The sequence below is a fragment of the Neopsephotus bourkii genome, unplaced genomic scaffold (assembly GCF_033783945.1).
Source record: "Neopsephotus bourkii isolate Nb327-2 ecotype Australia unplaced genomic scaffold, CSIRO-AGI_Nbou_v1 NB_1520, whole genome shotgun sequence".
In the NCBI taxonomy this organism is placed as follows: Eukaryota; Metazoa; Chordata; class Aves; order Psittaciformes; family Psittacidae; genus Neopsephotus; species Neopsephotus bourkii.
Genome location: NW_026901996.1, coordinates 701400 through 718494, shown reverse-complemented (window position 1 = coordinate 718494; position 17095 = coordinate 701400). Strand labels below are relative to the sequence as shown.

Below are 17095 nucleotides of genomic sequence, written 5' to 3'. Positions count from 1 at the left end.
CAAACAGGCTAGGCTGTATATCATACAGACTTTCCTTCAGAATTCCTCTCTACAAGGCATTTTAATTCTCATATTAAAAAATAAAAAAGTTTAGAAGAAGGGCATGATAAAAAGGAGACAAGGCTGTTTCACAATTCTGTTTATTCACTTTTCATTCCTGTTGCTCACTGGAGGAGCTAAGCAGAGCAGACCAGCCCTGATTCACCACCTCTAGGGAAGCTCTTAAATGCTTCATAAATTTTTCAACTGTACTTACCTAATGATCAGATCCCATTTATTAACCTTGCCTGTAAATTTATAAGCTACATTTGCCCTATATTTTTATTAAATAACATTAAAAATTATGATAGTGGTATGCCCTGAGGTAACCACAAGACATGATCACATTGAATTTTGCTTTTGATAACTATTACTGTGCAGTTAGCATTTGTTACTATTGTAGATTCTGAATACAGGTCTCTTTATTTACATTTATATATTTGAATGTAGTGTACCAAAACACATCTGAGAAAAGCTTTATTCACTATTGCAGTAAAACGGGGCAGCTCCAACACAGACTTCTGGTTCCAGTGCTTGCGGAAGCAGTGTGCAACTTCAGAGGCATAGATTAAAGCCTGAGATAATAAGTGAAATGTTCATCCAAACTGTGGCACTTACTGCTACAGGTATTGCACAGGTGAAAAGTATTAAGGGGGTGAGATGAAAAATGTTTTTAACGTATTTGTAAAGGTTCAGTCCATTGGTGACTGGTAGTCTTTCTCTACTGACAACTTGAGGAAACAGACTGGGGGCTGGACAGTTGTTAGTCTGAGTTCTGCGGCTGATGTCTGCATTTCTGAGCAGCTGCAAAGTCAGAAGCTGTGGGCACAGACCTTCAGTAAAACACCTGGGTACATCTGAACACACAGAAAGTGTATCATTCCTCACAAATTACAAGCATTCAATTACAAGAAGGTGTTTGCTTTCCCCAGCAGTAACCAAGTTGCAGAGTGGTTGTCTTTGCTTTCAGTCTTATTTTCCTCATGTTTATCTCCTGTGCAGTGCTTTTTCTGTCCAGCACTACTGACAATTGTCCTAACAAGGCTTGTGTTGTTGGAGGAAACAGATGCCATTGCACATAGCAGCACCAGTGTTTCTTGCTTCTGTATGCATGTGCCTTTTTTTTTCTTTTAGCAGCCATGTATGTGAACCTTTTTGCCCTCAGCACACCATCTTTATCAGTGTCCTTCAACTCATTCCTATTTTACAGATTTCTGCAAGAACCCCAAGTTTCCAGGCTACACAGCAAAGAATTCAATATTCCTGGATTCCCTCACTGCTGTCCTCATTTCCACTCCATGCTTAATCTGCTGCTGGGTGATGCGAAGAGGGAGATGAACTACACATACTTGTCCTGAGGCTCAGAGTGGGTTCGGTGTGCTGCTCACCTTGATGTCATGTGTGTGAAGCTTTTGTTCTCTGAATACCAAAGCCCTTCCTGAAGTCCAGCCTCTTGCGCAACAATATAATAGGCCAGTGCACTGATGGGACCAGTAAATCCTATATGTAACAGAGGAAGTAATGTATTGACCTGCTGAGGGATTTACATACCTCTAAAGACTGATAGCAAGCCCTGCCTGTAAGGCTAACTTGTTCTACTTTACATTTCCAGTAGTTACTATCCCATCTTTCCAGATGAATGATTCAGATAGAAATGTATATAGATTTAAGAACTGTCCTAATTTGTATATTCTTATATCCAGGATGTTGATAATATTTATTCAGTGCCACACTTTTTTATAAGACTAAGAGATTTTGCTGCTTTGCTTGCTTTTAATACACAGTGCCTGTGGCTGTGCTGCTAAAAAGCATGATTATGGATTTCCCAAAGGCATGCAGAGAAACAGGAAGCTAGCTTTTTTAAGTGATCCCTCTGATCTTTCATTAGTAATCGTTTAATTTACAGTACCATCTCACATTACAAATGCTTGGCTGGCTGTCTTTATCTATGAGCTCTCAGGGGTCAAAAGAGGCCCACAGAATTTCTGGAGCATGGTCCCTGGAGGACAGCAGGACTGAGGTCACTCTCTTCCCCTTCTGCGAACATGGCATTATATCTCCAGGGCAACCTGAATTCTGGCAGTCGTGGGAGCAAGGACACAGCATGGATTTCCATTTCATTCCTGCAACAGAAAAGAGATCTGAGACCAAAATCAATATATGACTAAAATATGAGAGTTCATTTTCACAGTTAATTTTGTCTAAGGGTTCATTTCCTCTCTTCTTGTGCAAATATAATTCACAAGTTACTAACTACTCCATTTGTTTTTCTGGTGTTTCCTCTTCTACACATAGTGAAGGTCTAAACATCTGAAATAAATAATTGCAGCTTAAAAATCTGAGGTCTACATACCCTAAAATCAAACAAACGTTTTATAAGGAGGCTGAAAGCAATGTTTGCATTTCAAGATCTATAACTTAACTATTACTCATGTGATGCAAATTTTTTAGGCAGCGATTCATAGTTCTGGTCAGATGTTTCAGTTCAAAGGGATTTTATCAATGACAACTATAGAAAACCCTGCCTATCTGAAATAAATATCTGAGCATGTCTCTTTGAGGCACTGAGCTCTACCCTAAGGGAATATTCAAACATACATCCCTGCTAAAGGAAAGTGTATTGGTTCTGCTTTGGTTTTCTTTGTTTGAAAGCTATAAGCTTGATTTTCCTGCACAAGAATGAATCACAAAAAACTCAGTTGTGAAAATAAAGTTGTGACAGGTGGCTCAAACCCTTTTGGCTGGTTTTAATAGGTGCTTTTAGTAAGTGCTTCAGAAAATTAGCATTAAATAAAACAGGGTTATGCAGGCAATTTTGTTCTGACTCTTGGCTGGCTGTCTTATTCATCATTCCCTCAAAAAGCTTTCAGAACATGAAAGGTGAACAGAGCAAGATGCTCGGTAGAGAGACTTCTTTAGGCTTGTGAATGTTGCTATATTTGATGCTTAGATCTTTCTCAGTTCCCTCAATTACCATGCAACTTTGATCCTTAAGTTCCCCAAGTACTGAAACATCCTAGCTCACATGCTAGCTATGGCAGAAAAACAAGTGTAGACTTGATGGTATCATTTCTTCAGCCTATCTGATGCTGCCACAAATGACATTATGATAAAATACCACATCACAACGTTGAGATATTGGGAGAAAAATTTCCTGAGCAGCCCTTCATTTGCTTGAGATTTTAGGAACTATAAGTCAGTAGCATTTTTTTTGCTTTTCACAAACTGGGGAAGTTCAAGATAACATTGCATGTTCTTCTTATCTAGCACATCTTCATCAGAGCAACATGGGTCAGGTTTTAGAGTCTTGTCCATTGTACAATTATATTGCTGTAATTTCCTTTAACAACGGCTTCTTAAGAAGAGACTTGACTGCATATGCATTGGCCAGGAAATGCAAAATGCAGCTGACTTGACTTCATGATTTTTGTGTGACTATTTAACATAAAGTCTGTCAGAAAAGGCAGGCACCATAACATGGGAAAATCAGACTGCTTGAGCTAAGATGTTCTCATAGGAGAAAGGGTAAGGATTCAGACCAAGCTAATGGCTCGTTTCAACATTTTTGTGATGACACGTTTCAATCTGTCTTTTGGAACAGCTCCTCGTTTCCTGTTTTGAATATTAAGAGCAATCTGAAATAAAGCATTTAAAACTGAAGAAGTGCCATCACAAATTAAAACAAATACTGAAATCTCGATCCATGCTGAAACTAGAGTCTGTCTTCCACCAGGCTCATTTTTCTATTTATGAATATCTATCTGCATGAGCTAATCCTCTTATTTCTTCAGTAAATATTTCCTTTGTAGATTGTAGATTGTTATGTTCCCTTCAGTAAATGTTTAGCTAAGTTCTACATGCAACATTTAGCTCCACTAGTCTTTCCTAAGATGATCTGTCCAGCTCTTAATTCTCTAAATTCTGTCCTGTTAATATCCATTTGGTGATAATAAGTTTTCACTTACACGCTCTTTTAGAAGGAGAGTGACATTTGAACTTTATGTGGAGGGACCATTTTTCTGGTAGGCTTGCAAAGTTGTGCTTCTCAGTACAAACAAAGCTTGAAGCTGAATAACGTTGATGTCCCTTAATTCCCTCCTTTTCAAGAGTCATAGTCTATTGCACTTCGATTAGGATCTGTTTTAGGCTTCCTAGCTGTAAATCCCAATCCATCACAATGTTCCACAAGCAATCTTCATGATGGAGGCTCAAAACAGAAAGTGAAAAATAGTTGGTATGTTTGAGAGTGACACAAGATTTATGGTAGGAGAACGTTTTTAACCTAAGCAAAAACTTTTTAAAAATCTGATGTTGGAAAACTGACATGAGGAAACAAACACAAAAATAATTCCACAGCTTAGGGGGGGGGGGGTGGTAACAAAGTGTGTGAAAATGAATATTCATCCCTTAAATTATATCCACCATAGGGCTGAGTGCCTTTGTATGTAATGATTTATCCCCAGTAAACTGGGTTGAGGCTGAAAGAAAAGAGTGAGGTTTTGCTGAGGTCGTTTGCCTGCTGTAATGAATGATACCAGAAAGGGAGGATACAGCCACATTCCTTTTAGCAAATGAGTTAAAGAGTGCTCAGGCTAATGATGAACCATTTTCTACTGAGCCAATATCTGAGATTGAAAAAACAGCCAGTCATTCCTTGGCTCTGCAGATGTCTTGGAGGCTGTTACAAGCAAACAGAAGCAGGGAACAGAAATCTCCTTTGGGATGCAGCTAGCCTGAAACAGATGTCCATGGTGAGGCAGTGTTGGACAGAAGAGGCAGAAGAAGACAGGGTCATGATGATGAAGACGTTTCTACACCTGCTCATTAAAGATCTAGTGCAAGAGTTTATTCATGTGGAAACACGGCCCCCTACCCTATTGTCTGAGTAACGCTGCCAAGCATAATCCTATGTGTAGTTATTTGCCAGAGTTGCTAAAGCTATCAAGGTTATTTGTGTGGTCAGGATTTTTCTCCAGAACCTGTAAAGGTTGGAGTATTGAATACTTACGGACATGTTCCAGTTCTTCTCTCTTTTCATTCCTAATTTAAACCCTGCTATAGGCACATCATTTACTCATAAGCTTCGAATCTATGCGAACAGGGGGAGCACCAAAGTTAATTGTGTGGAGGCAGATAACCACTATATATGTTATGTACATGCAAGATTCTGGGACCTCGCTGAGTCCAGAATAATTCCAGTGAGGGGCAAATCTGCCCTTGCCCACTCCAGATGTATTTCTGGACTGAAACTATGGAAAGGAAGCTGCTTTTTGAAATTTCACTCAGCTTGGCTAACAGCCCAATTCTGCAGACTTGGAAGATTTTCTATCATAATATTTCTCTGAAGCTAGCTGTGAGAATAAATGGTATGAGGTATGTTTGGCTCAAGAGCTAAGAGTTTCAAATTTTTGAAGAATCTTGTCTTGTTTGTTATGGAGCAACTCCCAAACTTCTTGCTTAGAAGTCCAAGCTCCCTGCTGCTATGGGGCCCCGTCTGAACAGCTTGGCTGAAAGGGAGCAGCACTCTCCTGTGTGAATACTTACATTAACATTTGTACTCTCAACCATACTAATTATTACAGCAGAAATAATTTCACAGTGGACAAGGCAGATTGACGTCCTGGTCAGTCCTGGGTGGGCAGACAGAATAAGGGTGCTAAATATGGTGAAACTACTCCTTACTTGTACGGCAGCCATCTAAGACTCTGGGCAAGGCTGTGGTGCTGGGGAGAGACAGATCATGAAGAGGAATAAGCCTGTTATTTTGGGTTCTGCTAGAAACACATGGAATAGGTCAAGACTTTTTTTGCACACTACCTACTGTGTATTTTGCTCCACTCTGCCCAATGGGAATTTACTGAGCATCTTGAGTACTATTTCTTTTGGCGCAGTAGTTATTTCTGATACCCTTGATGGTACCTAGCCCCTGGGGAGAGGCTCAGACATATTGGTACAAGTAGATCCTTCAGTGATCAGTTGAATATCCTGTTATTACTGCACTTCTCATGAGAAAGCATGAAGAGAAACTTCTGTGAATTTACAGCGGTTTTATTATTCTGTGTTGGTAATGCCACTATTTGGGACGTTAGTGCCATGAGCATAACTGACAAGATGGTCAACTATGAAGGCATAGCACAAAGATCTGAGGGGATCCTCTTCTAGATAATAAAATCTATAGACCAAGAGACCTGTAGGGTTGTGCCAAACTTTCAGGCCCTGAAAGTACCATCCCAAAATTTTGGATCTGTGACACTCATACCAGATGTTCTCAAAGCTGGGGAAGGAGAGGGGGAGATTTCTAGGAGACACCCAAAGAACAAAATCCCATGGCTTTGACTAAGGTATGTTTGGGTGGCATCTGCAGCTGAGTTTGGGGTCATATAGGGCACCCTGAAAGCACAACATCTGCAATGAAAAAGCAACCCCTTTTCTTTAAGTTGTGGGTCACAGAGTTGTTCTGGGAGCTATGATGTAATGCCATGTCATATTTTAAGACTGGCTCTGGCTGCTATTAAAAAGCCTGTGTGTGAAGTGCACACTTTTTTAAGGGATAGGATGTCAGAACACATTTTTGGTCTAGCAGGAAGCATGCTATAAAATATTTCTTCTGTAAGGAGTCAAAATTTCCAGGTATAGGTAAGGCCCTTTGTTTCAATAAAAATCAGTGTTGTTGCAGTAATGTAGTAAATACGTTCTGAGTTACCGCTTTGACCAAACCAACTTTGACAGTTTTGTTCTCAGATTCTGCCAGAGTGAACAGTTTCTACAGACCATCTCAGGAGATTTTGGACTGTTCAGCCTGGAGAAGAGAAGGCTGCGTGGAGACCTCATAGCAGACTTCCAGTATCTGAAGGGGACATATAGGGATGCTGGGGAGGGACTCTTCATTAGGGACTATAGTGATAGAACAAGTGGTAACGGGTTAAAACTTAAACAGGGGAAGATTGGATATAAGGAGGAAGTTATTTACTGTTAGGGTGTTGAGGCACTGGAATGGGTTGCCCAAGGAGGTTGTGAATGCTCCATCCCTGGCAGTATTCAAGGCCAGGTTGGAAGAGGCCTTGGGTGATTCGGTTTAGAGCGAGGTGTCCCTGCCCATGGCAGGGAGGTTGGAACTTGATTGACCTTAAGGTCCTTTCCAACCCTAACCATTCTATGATTCTATGACTGTTTCCTGCTTCCTGCCTTATCCACTGTGGGAAGCAGCATTTTTATTCTCGTTTATTTATGAAATGAGCAGAGGGAACAATTTAAAATTGCTGTAGCATTTTTTTCTCCTGTTTACAGATTGCAGTTTTCATAGGTGTGTTTTTGAGTTGGACAGTAATTAAAGTTTTCAGATTTGAGGACATAAGTACAAGCAAATGTTTTGTTGAGGTCATTGTTTGTGTTTCAGATTTACTGATCAGCTGTGATTAATCAGATTAGCCCTTCGATTGGAGGAGTGAGAGTTACCTTTCCCCATGCATAGCTGCTTGGAACTGGAAGCGTGGTTATGGTCATGAGTTCAAAATCCTCTTGATGTGAGAATAAGTGCCAACAAAAAATGAATAAAAACTTGTGAAAACAAGAATATAAAAGGTAAAACCATTACCAAAGAGAGTGTTGAAGTGAATAGTCCCAGATAACTTTGAGTAGAAAATTCACTTTTATAGAGAGTGCATCTACCTCCTGTAAAAACAGGAGTATGGAAGCAGTGTTAGCCAAAGCCTAGTGGTGGTCTGAGGACCTCGCAGGAGAAGGGCAGTGCTCTGACTTGTTCCAGTGTGGGTTTGCATAAAGCATAAAGACCACAGAATGCAAAGGGCCATTTCCTTTCTCCCTCCGTGCAAAGCCTCATCCTACTAAGAAGTGGCAGAGAGCACTAGTAGTACACTTGATCCAAAAAGTGTTGGGGGTAAAATGTATTCTGGTTAAACTTGGAGGACAGAATACACTCTCTCAGGGTACCCCAACTTGCCCAACGCTGCCTCCTTCTGCAGGAAACACAGAGACTCAGTGAGACTTCTTGGGTAGGTGGTACAAATGTGGCAGTGTTTTTACTAAATGGGGAAAAAATGGAACTATATTGGACTAAAGGCTGGTAGCTGATCTTGACTGCAAAGCTTTATAATTAAGTCAACAAGCTCTGATCTTTCAGCTGCCATAAAGGACGTATAAACTGAAGTTCTTTGGTGTGTTGGCTTAAGATTGGAGTTCATCTCTTCCCATGGGATACCTAATTAGACTGATGGCCATGAGGGACTCATAAAAGGTCAAGAGGAGGAGAAGCTGCAAAATGAACTAAAAGGACTAAAAGATGGAAGCCACCTTCTGGATACTACCCTACTGAGTCTGGCTAGTGACCTGTTGGAAACAGAGATAAATTGGACAATCTTAAGCACTCTTTTCTGCCTTCAAGGGTTATCCAGGAGTATTCACAGGCTGACATGACTATTAAAGATAAGATTCTGATGAAAGCGTACCCTGATTTATCAGTTCTACTATAGGACTGCTGCACTGGAACTACTTGGGATATTGCTTCATACTGTTAGTTTAATGAAAGAAGCTTCGTTTCCTAACACCTGCATGTCTAGATCAATATTTAGCTTCTAAATCAATGTACCTCTTTGTTTGAGAGCAAAGAACTCTGACATTTCTTCCATTTTTGTTTTACAGTGTCCTCAATATTCTTATCTGTTAAGACAAATTAACCAATTAGCCCTTCAGTGTCCCTGAACATGCCTGCATTCACAATTTGGCCTGCAGAACTGACACTAACAATTACAATGTTTTATTCAGAGTTGAGCTTTGCCAGTGATTCTGAACTTTTCTGACTGGAAACTCTAGCACAGCACTCTGTTACATTTCCTTAACATTTTCAAGTGCTTATTTTTTCCAGCAAGTGATCACAAAGAAATCTCCCAGAGCCTCTCTCTTGTTATTTCTTACTTTAATGATGTGCAGTGCATTATCTAGTATCCAACTCTATTTTTTCAGCATATCTGGTAGAACTAAGATGATATTGTTCACTGGTGATGCTGATGGTACAGTTGAAGCCTCTGAGAACTCAACCTGGATTTTGAAAGCTGCTCTGTGAGATGGACCTGGAAAACCTTTAATTTTATCAGTTTATAGAAGGGTTAAATTAACATGAATGAAAACAAGCATTAGTACTTTTGTGGAAGAATGTGGAAGGTTGTAAGACTATTTTCATGAGAGATATTTCAAGTTCATGGAAAATGTTTTGAGGGGGAGCATAGAATTATTGGCAGAAAATGTGAAGTTGAAGGTCTCCAGTATCTCAGAAGAATTTGTTCTGTGCTTGAGAATATACAGACAAGTCCAGGAAAAAAGATTATTGGAATTCAAAGGAAGTCATGGAACATACAGATTTCTCTGGTCTTTGAATAGAAGTGCCAACTCATTTGAATGCATATGCTTCCATCCATATTTTTATCACTTATTTACATGCATAGGCACACACTTTCAACTATGCATCTGTGTTTATAAATGCACACAAGAGCCATGCATGACTCTGAGCTTGGTTTTGTTAATATATGTATCAGGCCAGACAGACAAATAGCAGTAATATTTCTCCCGCTTGCTCATTCTTGGATCGCTCCTTTGCATATTTATGCATCTCCTATTTTCTCTTTAAAATAACCCCTGTGAAATCATCTACCTAGGCTTTCATGAGGACACAAATCACTGAACTTCTGCTGTTTTGATTAATTCTACCCACTTCATTTTTGCAGTTGTGGACTTTCCTGAATGTGAGGCTATGCCATCATTCATTTGCCTTCAGCAAAGTTACAGTGGCTCCAGAATGAACTCTTAATTATGCTCACCATTTCAATAACATCCATAACAACACAAAACTTTGTTGAATATCAACTTTATTTGCTTTGTAAAGCTGATTTACAGTACTGTCACTTACCTAACAGAAACAGGAATAAAACAGGATGAGTTTTAAATCGTTTTTATTTATTTATTTTATTTATAACAACAGGTATCACAAAACTTCTATAAGAAGAAAAGAAATTGAACTAATCAAAGCAGGCTATAACTTAAAATGTAAGTACATTGACAGGATTCATTACACAGTCACATAGCCATGCAGTTGTGACCTGTCTGTTCTTTCTATCTGCTTTGTACTCAGTTAGGCTTGTGCTTTATATAGACTAAAAGACCTACAAGGAAAGAGCTATATCCTGGATTGTGGGACAGCCTTTGTGCTGTGCTTCCAACAGCAAAACACATGCTTGTACCAACATCAGATTATACCAAGAGGTGTAAATCCAGCTCAGCTATCAAAGGAAGGATAAACCCAAAATAGAAAATGAATTAGTGGCCTAGTGTAAATCTTCCCACTTCAGCACTAGTTCTGGATATAAATTTTCTGATGGAGAAAAAAGCTTTCCTGGGAAATCCCAGCATTTGAACATGCAGTACTTAATCTGAAACGTCTAGGGGCTTGCTGAGTTACCAAAGAATACACAGATGGTTGTTGCCCCATGACCAGGGAACCAAGGACAGGATATACACCCTCCTTTATAGCCCTCCCTAATGGAGGATTACAGAGAAAGACAGTGCCGGGCTAACCTGGAGTGAAAGAATCTCATGCTGCACAGTGAAGGAACCAGGAGCAGCAGTTAGCACTTATATGAAGGGAAATTCTGTAAGGATTCTTTTTCCTTCTCAATAAGGGTGTTGCCCAGAAAGGCAATGATATCTCCAGCCATGGATATTTCAAAACTCATCTGGACAAGGACCACAGTAACCTGATCTAACTTCGAAGTTAGCCCTGCTTTGAGCAGGGCTTTGGACCTTCAGACTAGCCTAACTAATTCTGTGACTCTTCGACTTCAGACAGAGGAAACATTGATATTTCTACTTGATTTAGTCAACCAAAATCTCCTTTATAGTCATTAGAGAGAACCTGGCTGCCACCCATTTTCATCCTAAGTTATTAATGTCCAAGAAGTTGCACCCAGAAAAGGCATCTAAGCTACCTAGCTTAGAGATGGGCAACTACGTGGTAGACAATTGTGTTTAGATAAGAGGAACAGCACCTACTTTACCTCCTGAGAAGTTGTTTTTGCAATGGGGATCCAGAACTCACAGGCTGCTTGACCTCAGAGGAACTTGGTGGGATGTGGGAACCATGGAAGCCTTCAACAAATGCTCAGTGAAATTCGTATTCTCACTTAGATATTCTGAATATTCTTTTTTTTTTTTTTTTTGTATCTATATCATGGTAGATCCTGAAGGGCTTTGCAAAAGTCCTTTTATGGTATGAATTCAACTAAAACTGATTTAACAGTCTGAGTGAACTGGTACATCCTCTGAGGAGTTTTCAGTTTGGTTTCAGGCACAATCAAACAAAAGAAGTTTTAGAGTTCCCATGAAATTCTACTCCTTGGGAAAGTTGCAGTGCCCAAGTGAGGGTTGAATGCTGCAAACAGGTTCTTGAAGCTGTTATGCTCATATTTGAATGAGATGGTCACTGTGTTAGTCCTGCCTACCATGTCTGCAAGAAAGGGAAACTTCAAATGAGAAATATTTGCATCATTCATTGTCAGTTTGTGAGCCTGACTGAGAATATAGAACGATCGCCCTGATTTGTGTGTGGTTGAAAAAAGTCATTATATGTAAAGAGATATGTCCAGTGTAATGAAAAGAAGGGTAGAGTGTGAGTACCTAACAAATACCATGCTGAATGTCTGACCTACATCTGTTACCTCTGAAATGCTGGGTTTTCTTATACCTAACAAATACCATGATGAATGTCTGACCTACATCTGCTACCCCTGAAATGCTGCGTTTTCTTACTAAGCTGGTTGTAAAAGCTAAGGTTATTTTCTGCAGCCAAGGGATACTCTGCCAAGAACAGGCAAAGTCTTTTTAATGCCTTTCCTCTGAACTCCATTTTGACAGACAGGAGACTCGGTATTCACCAACATAAGTAACAGACATTTCTTATCAGCACCTGGGAGCAAAGCCATTAAGATCCTTTTTATTTTTTCTAAGAGATACTGGTATGTCTCCCACGACCGTACACACAGTTTTAATTAAGATGTGATGTTTACTACCATCTTTCTGATCCAGAACAAGTGTTGCGCTTCAGCAAAAGGCTCTTCCAAGGCGACTGGAGAAGCTGGTGAGGTATTGAAATTAATGAAATTTTTGTGGTCAAATTTATCTCAGTATCGCTTGCCATGAGGAGGTCTTGATTCCTTAGTGCAGCCTTTGGGGATCTTCCACAATCAGTCCGATGTTATTTACTAAAAGTAATGATAAAACCACTTCTCTCAAGGTGCTTAGAAACATTAATGACTATAAATAACACATCTGAGTGGTGAAAAAAGCATCTTTACACCAGTAAGTGAACTCTTTTTCTCTTAGGTGAAGAGAGAGAAGTTACCTTGCCCAAAGTGCCAGAACAAACTGGTAGGAGCAGCAGAAATAGTCTTGACCAGCATTGGAGCATGGGTGGATGCCAAACCATGCACTTGCTTGGTGGATGGGCTTGAGACCTCCATGAGAAGCCAAGGCACCATGCTGTGCTGAGCTCTGTATCCTTTGATCTATACATGGTTAGCCTACACTGAAAAGCATACCCCTTAGCTCAGCCTGGCAGCCTCCATGTTGTTAGGACTAGTGCCAGCTGTGATCTAAAACCTGGGCACTGTGTCCACCTGGCACTAAGCCCCAGCTTCCCCATCCTGCCTGCCAGCAGGACTCCCGGGGTGCATGTCCCCAGATATGTGGGTTGGAGTCTCCCAGAGCACAGGTAGCATCACCACACATGCACAAGATGCCATGCACCCATATCTTGGGGAAACTGGACTCTTCTCTGTGTGGACTATGAGCTGAAGGAGAAAACACTTTATGCTATTAACAAGAACAGAGTTTGGTTCATTGGCTTTAAAACAGACAAATGTCAAATGTGTAAAACGAAAGGAGCACTTGTTTTGAAGACAGATCAGCTGCAAAAAATGAATTTGCTTTGCTTTCCAGATCCTCCTACAAGTCCCCAGAATAGTTGGTGTGGTTTGCAGTTACAGCACCCTATTTCTGAGCATGTTTTCCTCTCTCTTGTGCTAGGAAAGAGACAAAAAAAGAAGTCCTTCTCTGCAACAAGAGAAACAAGAGGTTCCCTATATTTCATGTGTGGAAAATCAAAAGGTATTATATGCAGGTATGACTGCTTTCACAGCTACATGCATCTCCATCACAAGATGAAGAGGGGGTTGTAAATAGCCTGGTGTTCCTGTATTGACATTTCCTCTGCAGGCAGTGCTCTGGCTTTGTGCAGGCGCCTGGCACTTGCACACAGCTCTGCTCTGTTATGGAAAGCCAGGCATGCGTGAGCTGATTGCTGGAGACAAGCGAGGAAAAGGGGGACCTTGGCGAAGATGAGTCAGTTGGGGACAGGGAACACTATGTCTTTTGTGGAGCGGTATTAAGAGGGAGAGGGGAGGCACAGCGATGCTTGCACGGCATCCCCAGAGGCAGACCTGCTGGAGCACGGCAAAATCGTGCAGCAAGAAAATGAAAGCCTTGGGGTGAAATACAACTCCCATGCAATTGTGGATTACAAGTTCTGGGGAGGAAGGGGGAGTGGGGGGGTGGGGTGTGGAAATCACGCCGTTGCTGCTATGGAAACCAAATCCTCCCCATCACAGGGAGGAGATGTGACAAAGTCCTGGGCAGCCTGGCTGCTGCTCACATCACAAGCCAGACCCCCTCTGTTCCCCACCTCTCTGCTCTCTCCTAAGACCCTAACAGTTTCAAGGCCCTGTGTACAGAAATGAAGGGTTATGAAGCTGCAGCAGTGTTCAACCAACCTTCATGGCAGAATATATTCAGTCTTTCTCTGAGAACTGCCAGAGGCTTTCTAGTTATTATTTTCCATTACAGGAATGTGCAGATATTTTTGCTCCCCCCCTGAATCGGGTTGAGGGAGAAAAGGTGTTTAGAAGGATCACCTGTGTTTCATGTCTCCCCCCTGGGCTTTTTCCACTGCTGAGGCTGGATGAGAGATACTGGCTGGAGAATTCATTTTGGAGTGGGGCTCCTGGGTGTGAGTAATCTAGCAGAGGAAAACATGCTTCCTATTTCTGCTGCGTCCATGTCAGAAGAAATGAGAGCAGGGTTTTACTGACAGACGTGATGGGGAGTGAGGATCAAGGAAGAGAAAGGAAAAGAAAAAGGCTGATAAGGGCTAAGCAAGCATCCTATTAGCAAATCTCAGTCTGTGCCTGCACCAAGCTGTGGGGTATGAAAAGTGGTTGCTCTCCAAGCCCTGGATATAGAATTATCTTGTTGGGATTTTTTTGTTTGTTTGTTGATTTGGTTTTGAACAGCAGCTGTGTTCATTGCAGCATGTGTGCTCATGGCCGGTTTGTATTCATCAGTTGTCTTATACCGGAGCCAGAGGCGTGTTGCTCAGTGGGTTACTGCAGACAGCAAAGCTGGTAGCTATACATTTGCTGCACCATCCACATACAAACACTATATTTTTGAGAAACCTCTTAAACAGGCTAATCTGCAAGTATAAGTAGAGCCCATGGCATAAAATGGTCATAGCTGAGTTTGAGACCCCTGCTTTGGAGGGAGCCCCGGTATCTGCTGGGATGACAAGAGTATCTGCTGAATTCCTCAGGAGGTAAAATGACATTCCCTATATTAGGAGCCAAAAAGCCAGGTTCTGTGCAAGTAGCATGGGACGTTACTAGAAACTGGGAAAACACATCAGGGAGGCATATCTACCCTATTCTTTTATTATTCCCTTTGTATCCCTAATTAGCTGCTGAAAAGACTGAGTACAGCTATTCTGCTAGTCTAACACAATTCCTTCTGTGAGGAATAGTGCCACTGAATTAAATTGCACCAGTCATGGGTATATGATTATGAATTACCAGCAAATATTTACAGGATTTTGACTTCACTGAGGTTTGCAGGGTTTCTGTATTTGTCTAGCTCTGGGTATCAGCAGAGGCAACCCATATACCTGATTGTGAATACCCTGCTTGCTGCTACCAAAAGTTTTTGGGAGCACACTGGCAGGCTTGAGGTGCATATTATAAGGTTGCAGCATATTTTAACCATGTCTAAAAGGAAAAAAAAAAAAAAGCATCTGAAGACAGAAAGAGAGACCTGTCTGAGTCCCAAGAGAGGGGCTAGAGCTGGGAGGAATTTCACTGCTCTAATGATCAGCATCTTCTGCAAAGACAGCAGCAGGAAGAATGTGAAGCATTTGTCCTATCTGCATCGTTCCATGACAAGAGATTCCCCCTCTATTATGAGCCTATTTTGGTTACAGTAAAACTCCTGCATGCCTCACTTCAGTGATTTTCAGTGAAAGGTCAGGAGGGGGTGGGTGCTGGAGCAGCTAATTCAGCAATTGTACAGTGCCTGCTCTTAGGTTCTTGGGGTTTTATTCTGTATTAAAAATAAGAAGCTGTTGTTTACTCTGAGATTACTGAATGTCCTCTGTTCCCATGATACCTAGCAGAGGCTGACAATTATTCTCCCTGGGTTCTCCCTGCAGCTATTTTCTTTGCTGACGGGGAGGAAATTGTTCATGTTTCATTTGCACTACCGTTGTTCCAGCTGCCAGATCAGGGATGCTTGTCCGCCAGCCTTCATCAGTGGCAGAGGCTCCCCTTCAGACCTGCCATCTGTTAGCATTATTCCTATTATCATCTGAGCATTGGCAGCACCTAGATGAATGTCCCTCTCTGGTAGGCACTGCTCCAGCATGTAAAGAATAGCAGAGGGGACACAGTAGAGACAGGTAAGGGACACAAGGGGCTGAAGAGAGGGACTCATCTGTCCTGGCTCTCTAGGCAAGCTGGGAATGAAGCATTGAGCTAGGTGCACCCTCCTGTCTCCAGCCTCTCTTGTCTTTTCCTGAAATGCCTCCTTAAATATCCACTGGAAGTGTTCACAGACAGGTTGGATGAAAATTCCCCATCCTTGGAGGCATTCAGTGCCAAGCTGGATAGGGCCAACCTGGTCTAGTGCAAGGTGTCCCTGTCCATGGCAGGGAGGTTGGAACTAGATTATTTTTAAGGTCCCTACCAAACCAATCCATTCTAGGATTCTATGATTCTGTCTGTCTTACTAAGCAAATTCTAAGTGTGCACTGTTTTCTTTTGCCCGCAAATAACAGCTGCAGCAAAACACAAGGGTCTGCTAGTCCCCAGTTTACTAAACTAAGCTTCTTATAAACATCCTCATACCAAATCCTTGTATCATCTGGCAAGATAAAAATAAAGGAGAGAAATTTTCATTTAGTTTCACCCAGCTCTTAGCCAACTGGGATTCTCTGTAACACGAGGTACTCACTGCTCTATCGGGCATTTTTTGGTTGACTGTTCATGGAGTTCCACATGATCCCTTTCAGTCCTGGATGTTCAGATGCTACAGCCTCAGCTTGGGCTCATGCTGAGCCCCTGTTGTACCAAATGAAACCCATCGCTGTCCCGACCAGCCCTTGGCACTGTGCTCGGATGCACCCCTTGAGCCTGGCCGTGCTGAAACCCCTGTGCGGAGATAACACCATCATTTCCCCGCCGGCCGTTCTCGTCCCCTTTGTCCGGAGCTACCGGCGTCCCCTCGCCGAGCCTGCAGTGCCGGCGCTGCACCGCTGAGCGGCAGCGTCCGCCCGGCGGCGCGGGGCCCGCCCGGGCCGGCTGCTTTCACCGCCCTGACGGGGGATGCGCACACATGAAAACAGCTTCCTCCACCCCCAAGTTCAGCCACGAAAGCCAAGGGGCTGTGAATTCGAGGGGCACACAGAGGTCTGCGAAACACGAGTGCGTGCATCACTGGTGTTTGTGAAGGGGGGATTGATAAAGCACTGCCGAGCACCCAAACACAGTGTCCAAACAGCGCCAATCTCAAGTAGTATTTCATCATGCACAGGAGTATTCTATGATTCCATCATTTGCAGCATTTGGATTTGGTAGGAAGTGACTTTTTGTTTTGTTGGGGTTTCTTTGTTTGGTTGGTTTGGTGGGTTTTTTGGTTTGGTTATTTTTTTTCCCCATCCTATCTTGTTTTC

At 42.0% G+C, this 17095-nt stretch overlaps 1 protein-coding gene across 4 annotated transcripts in view; it reads left to right on the top strand.

Annotated features, from left to right (window-relative positions):
- The window catches only part of LACC1 (laccase domain containing 1), a 266101-nt gene that overhangs the window by 12450 nt on the left and 236556 nt on the right, over nt 1-17095 (top strand). Inside the window, exon 6 of one of the 4 annotated variants that reach the window (XR_009727934.1) lies at nt 533-665. The exons of 1 other annotated variant lie outside the window; for it this stretch is intronic. Coding sequence is in view for 1 of the 3 variants with exons in the window: in XM_061369918.1 (XP_061225902.1) it covers nt 1250-1397 (148 nt within the window). In the remaining 2 variants the exon portion in view is untranslated. Of the gene's footprint in view, nt 1-532; nt 2861-17095 lie in introns of those variants that run through there. 2 more of the 4 variants (XM_061369918.1, XM_061369916.1) reach the window with 2 other exon arrangements.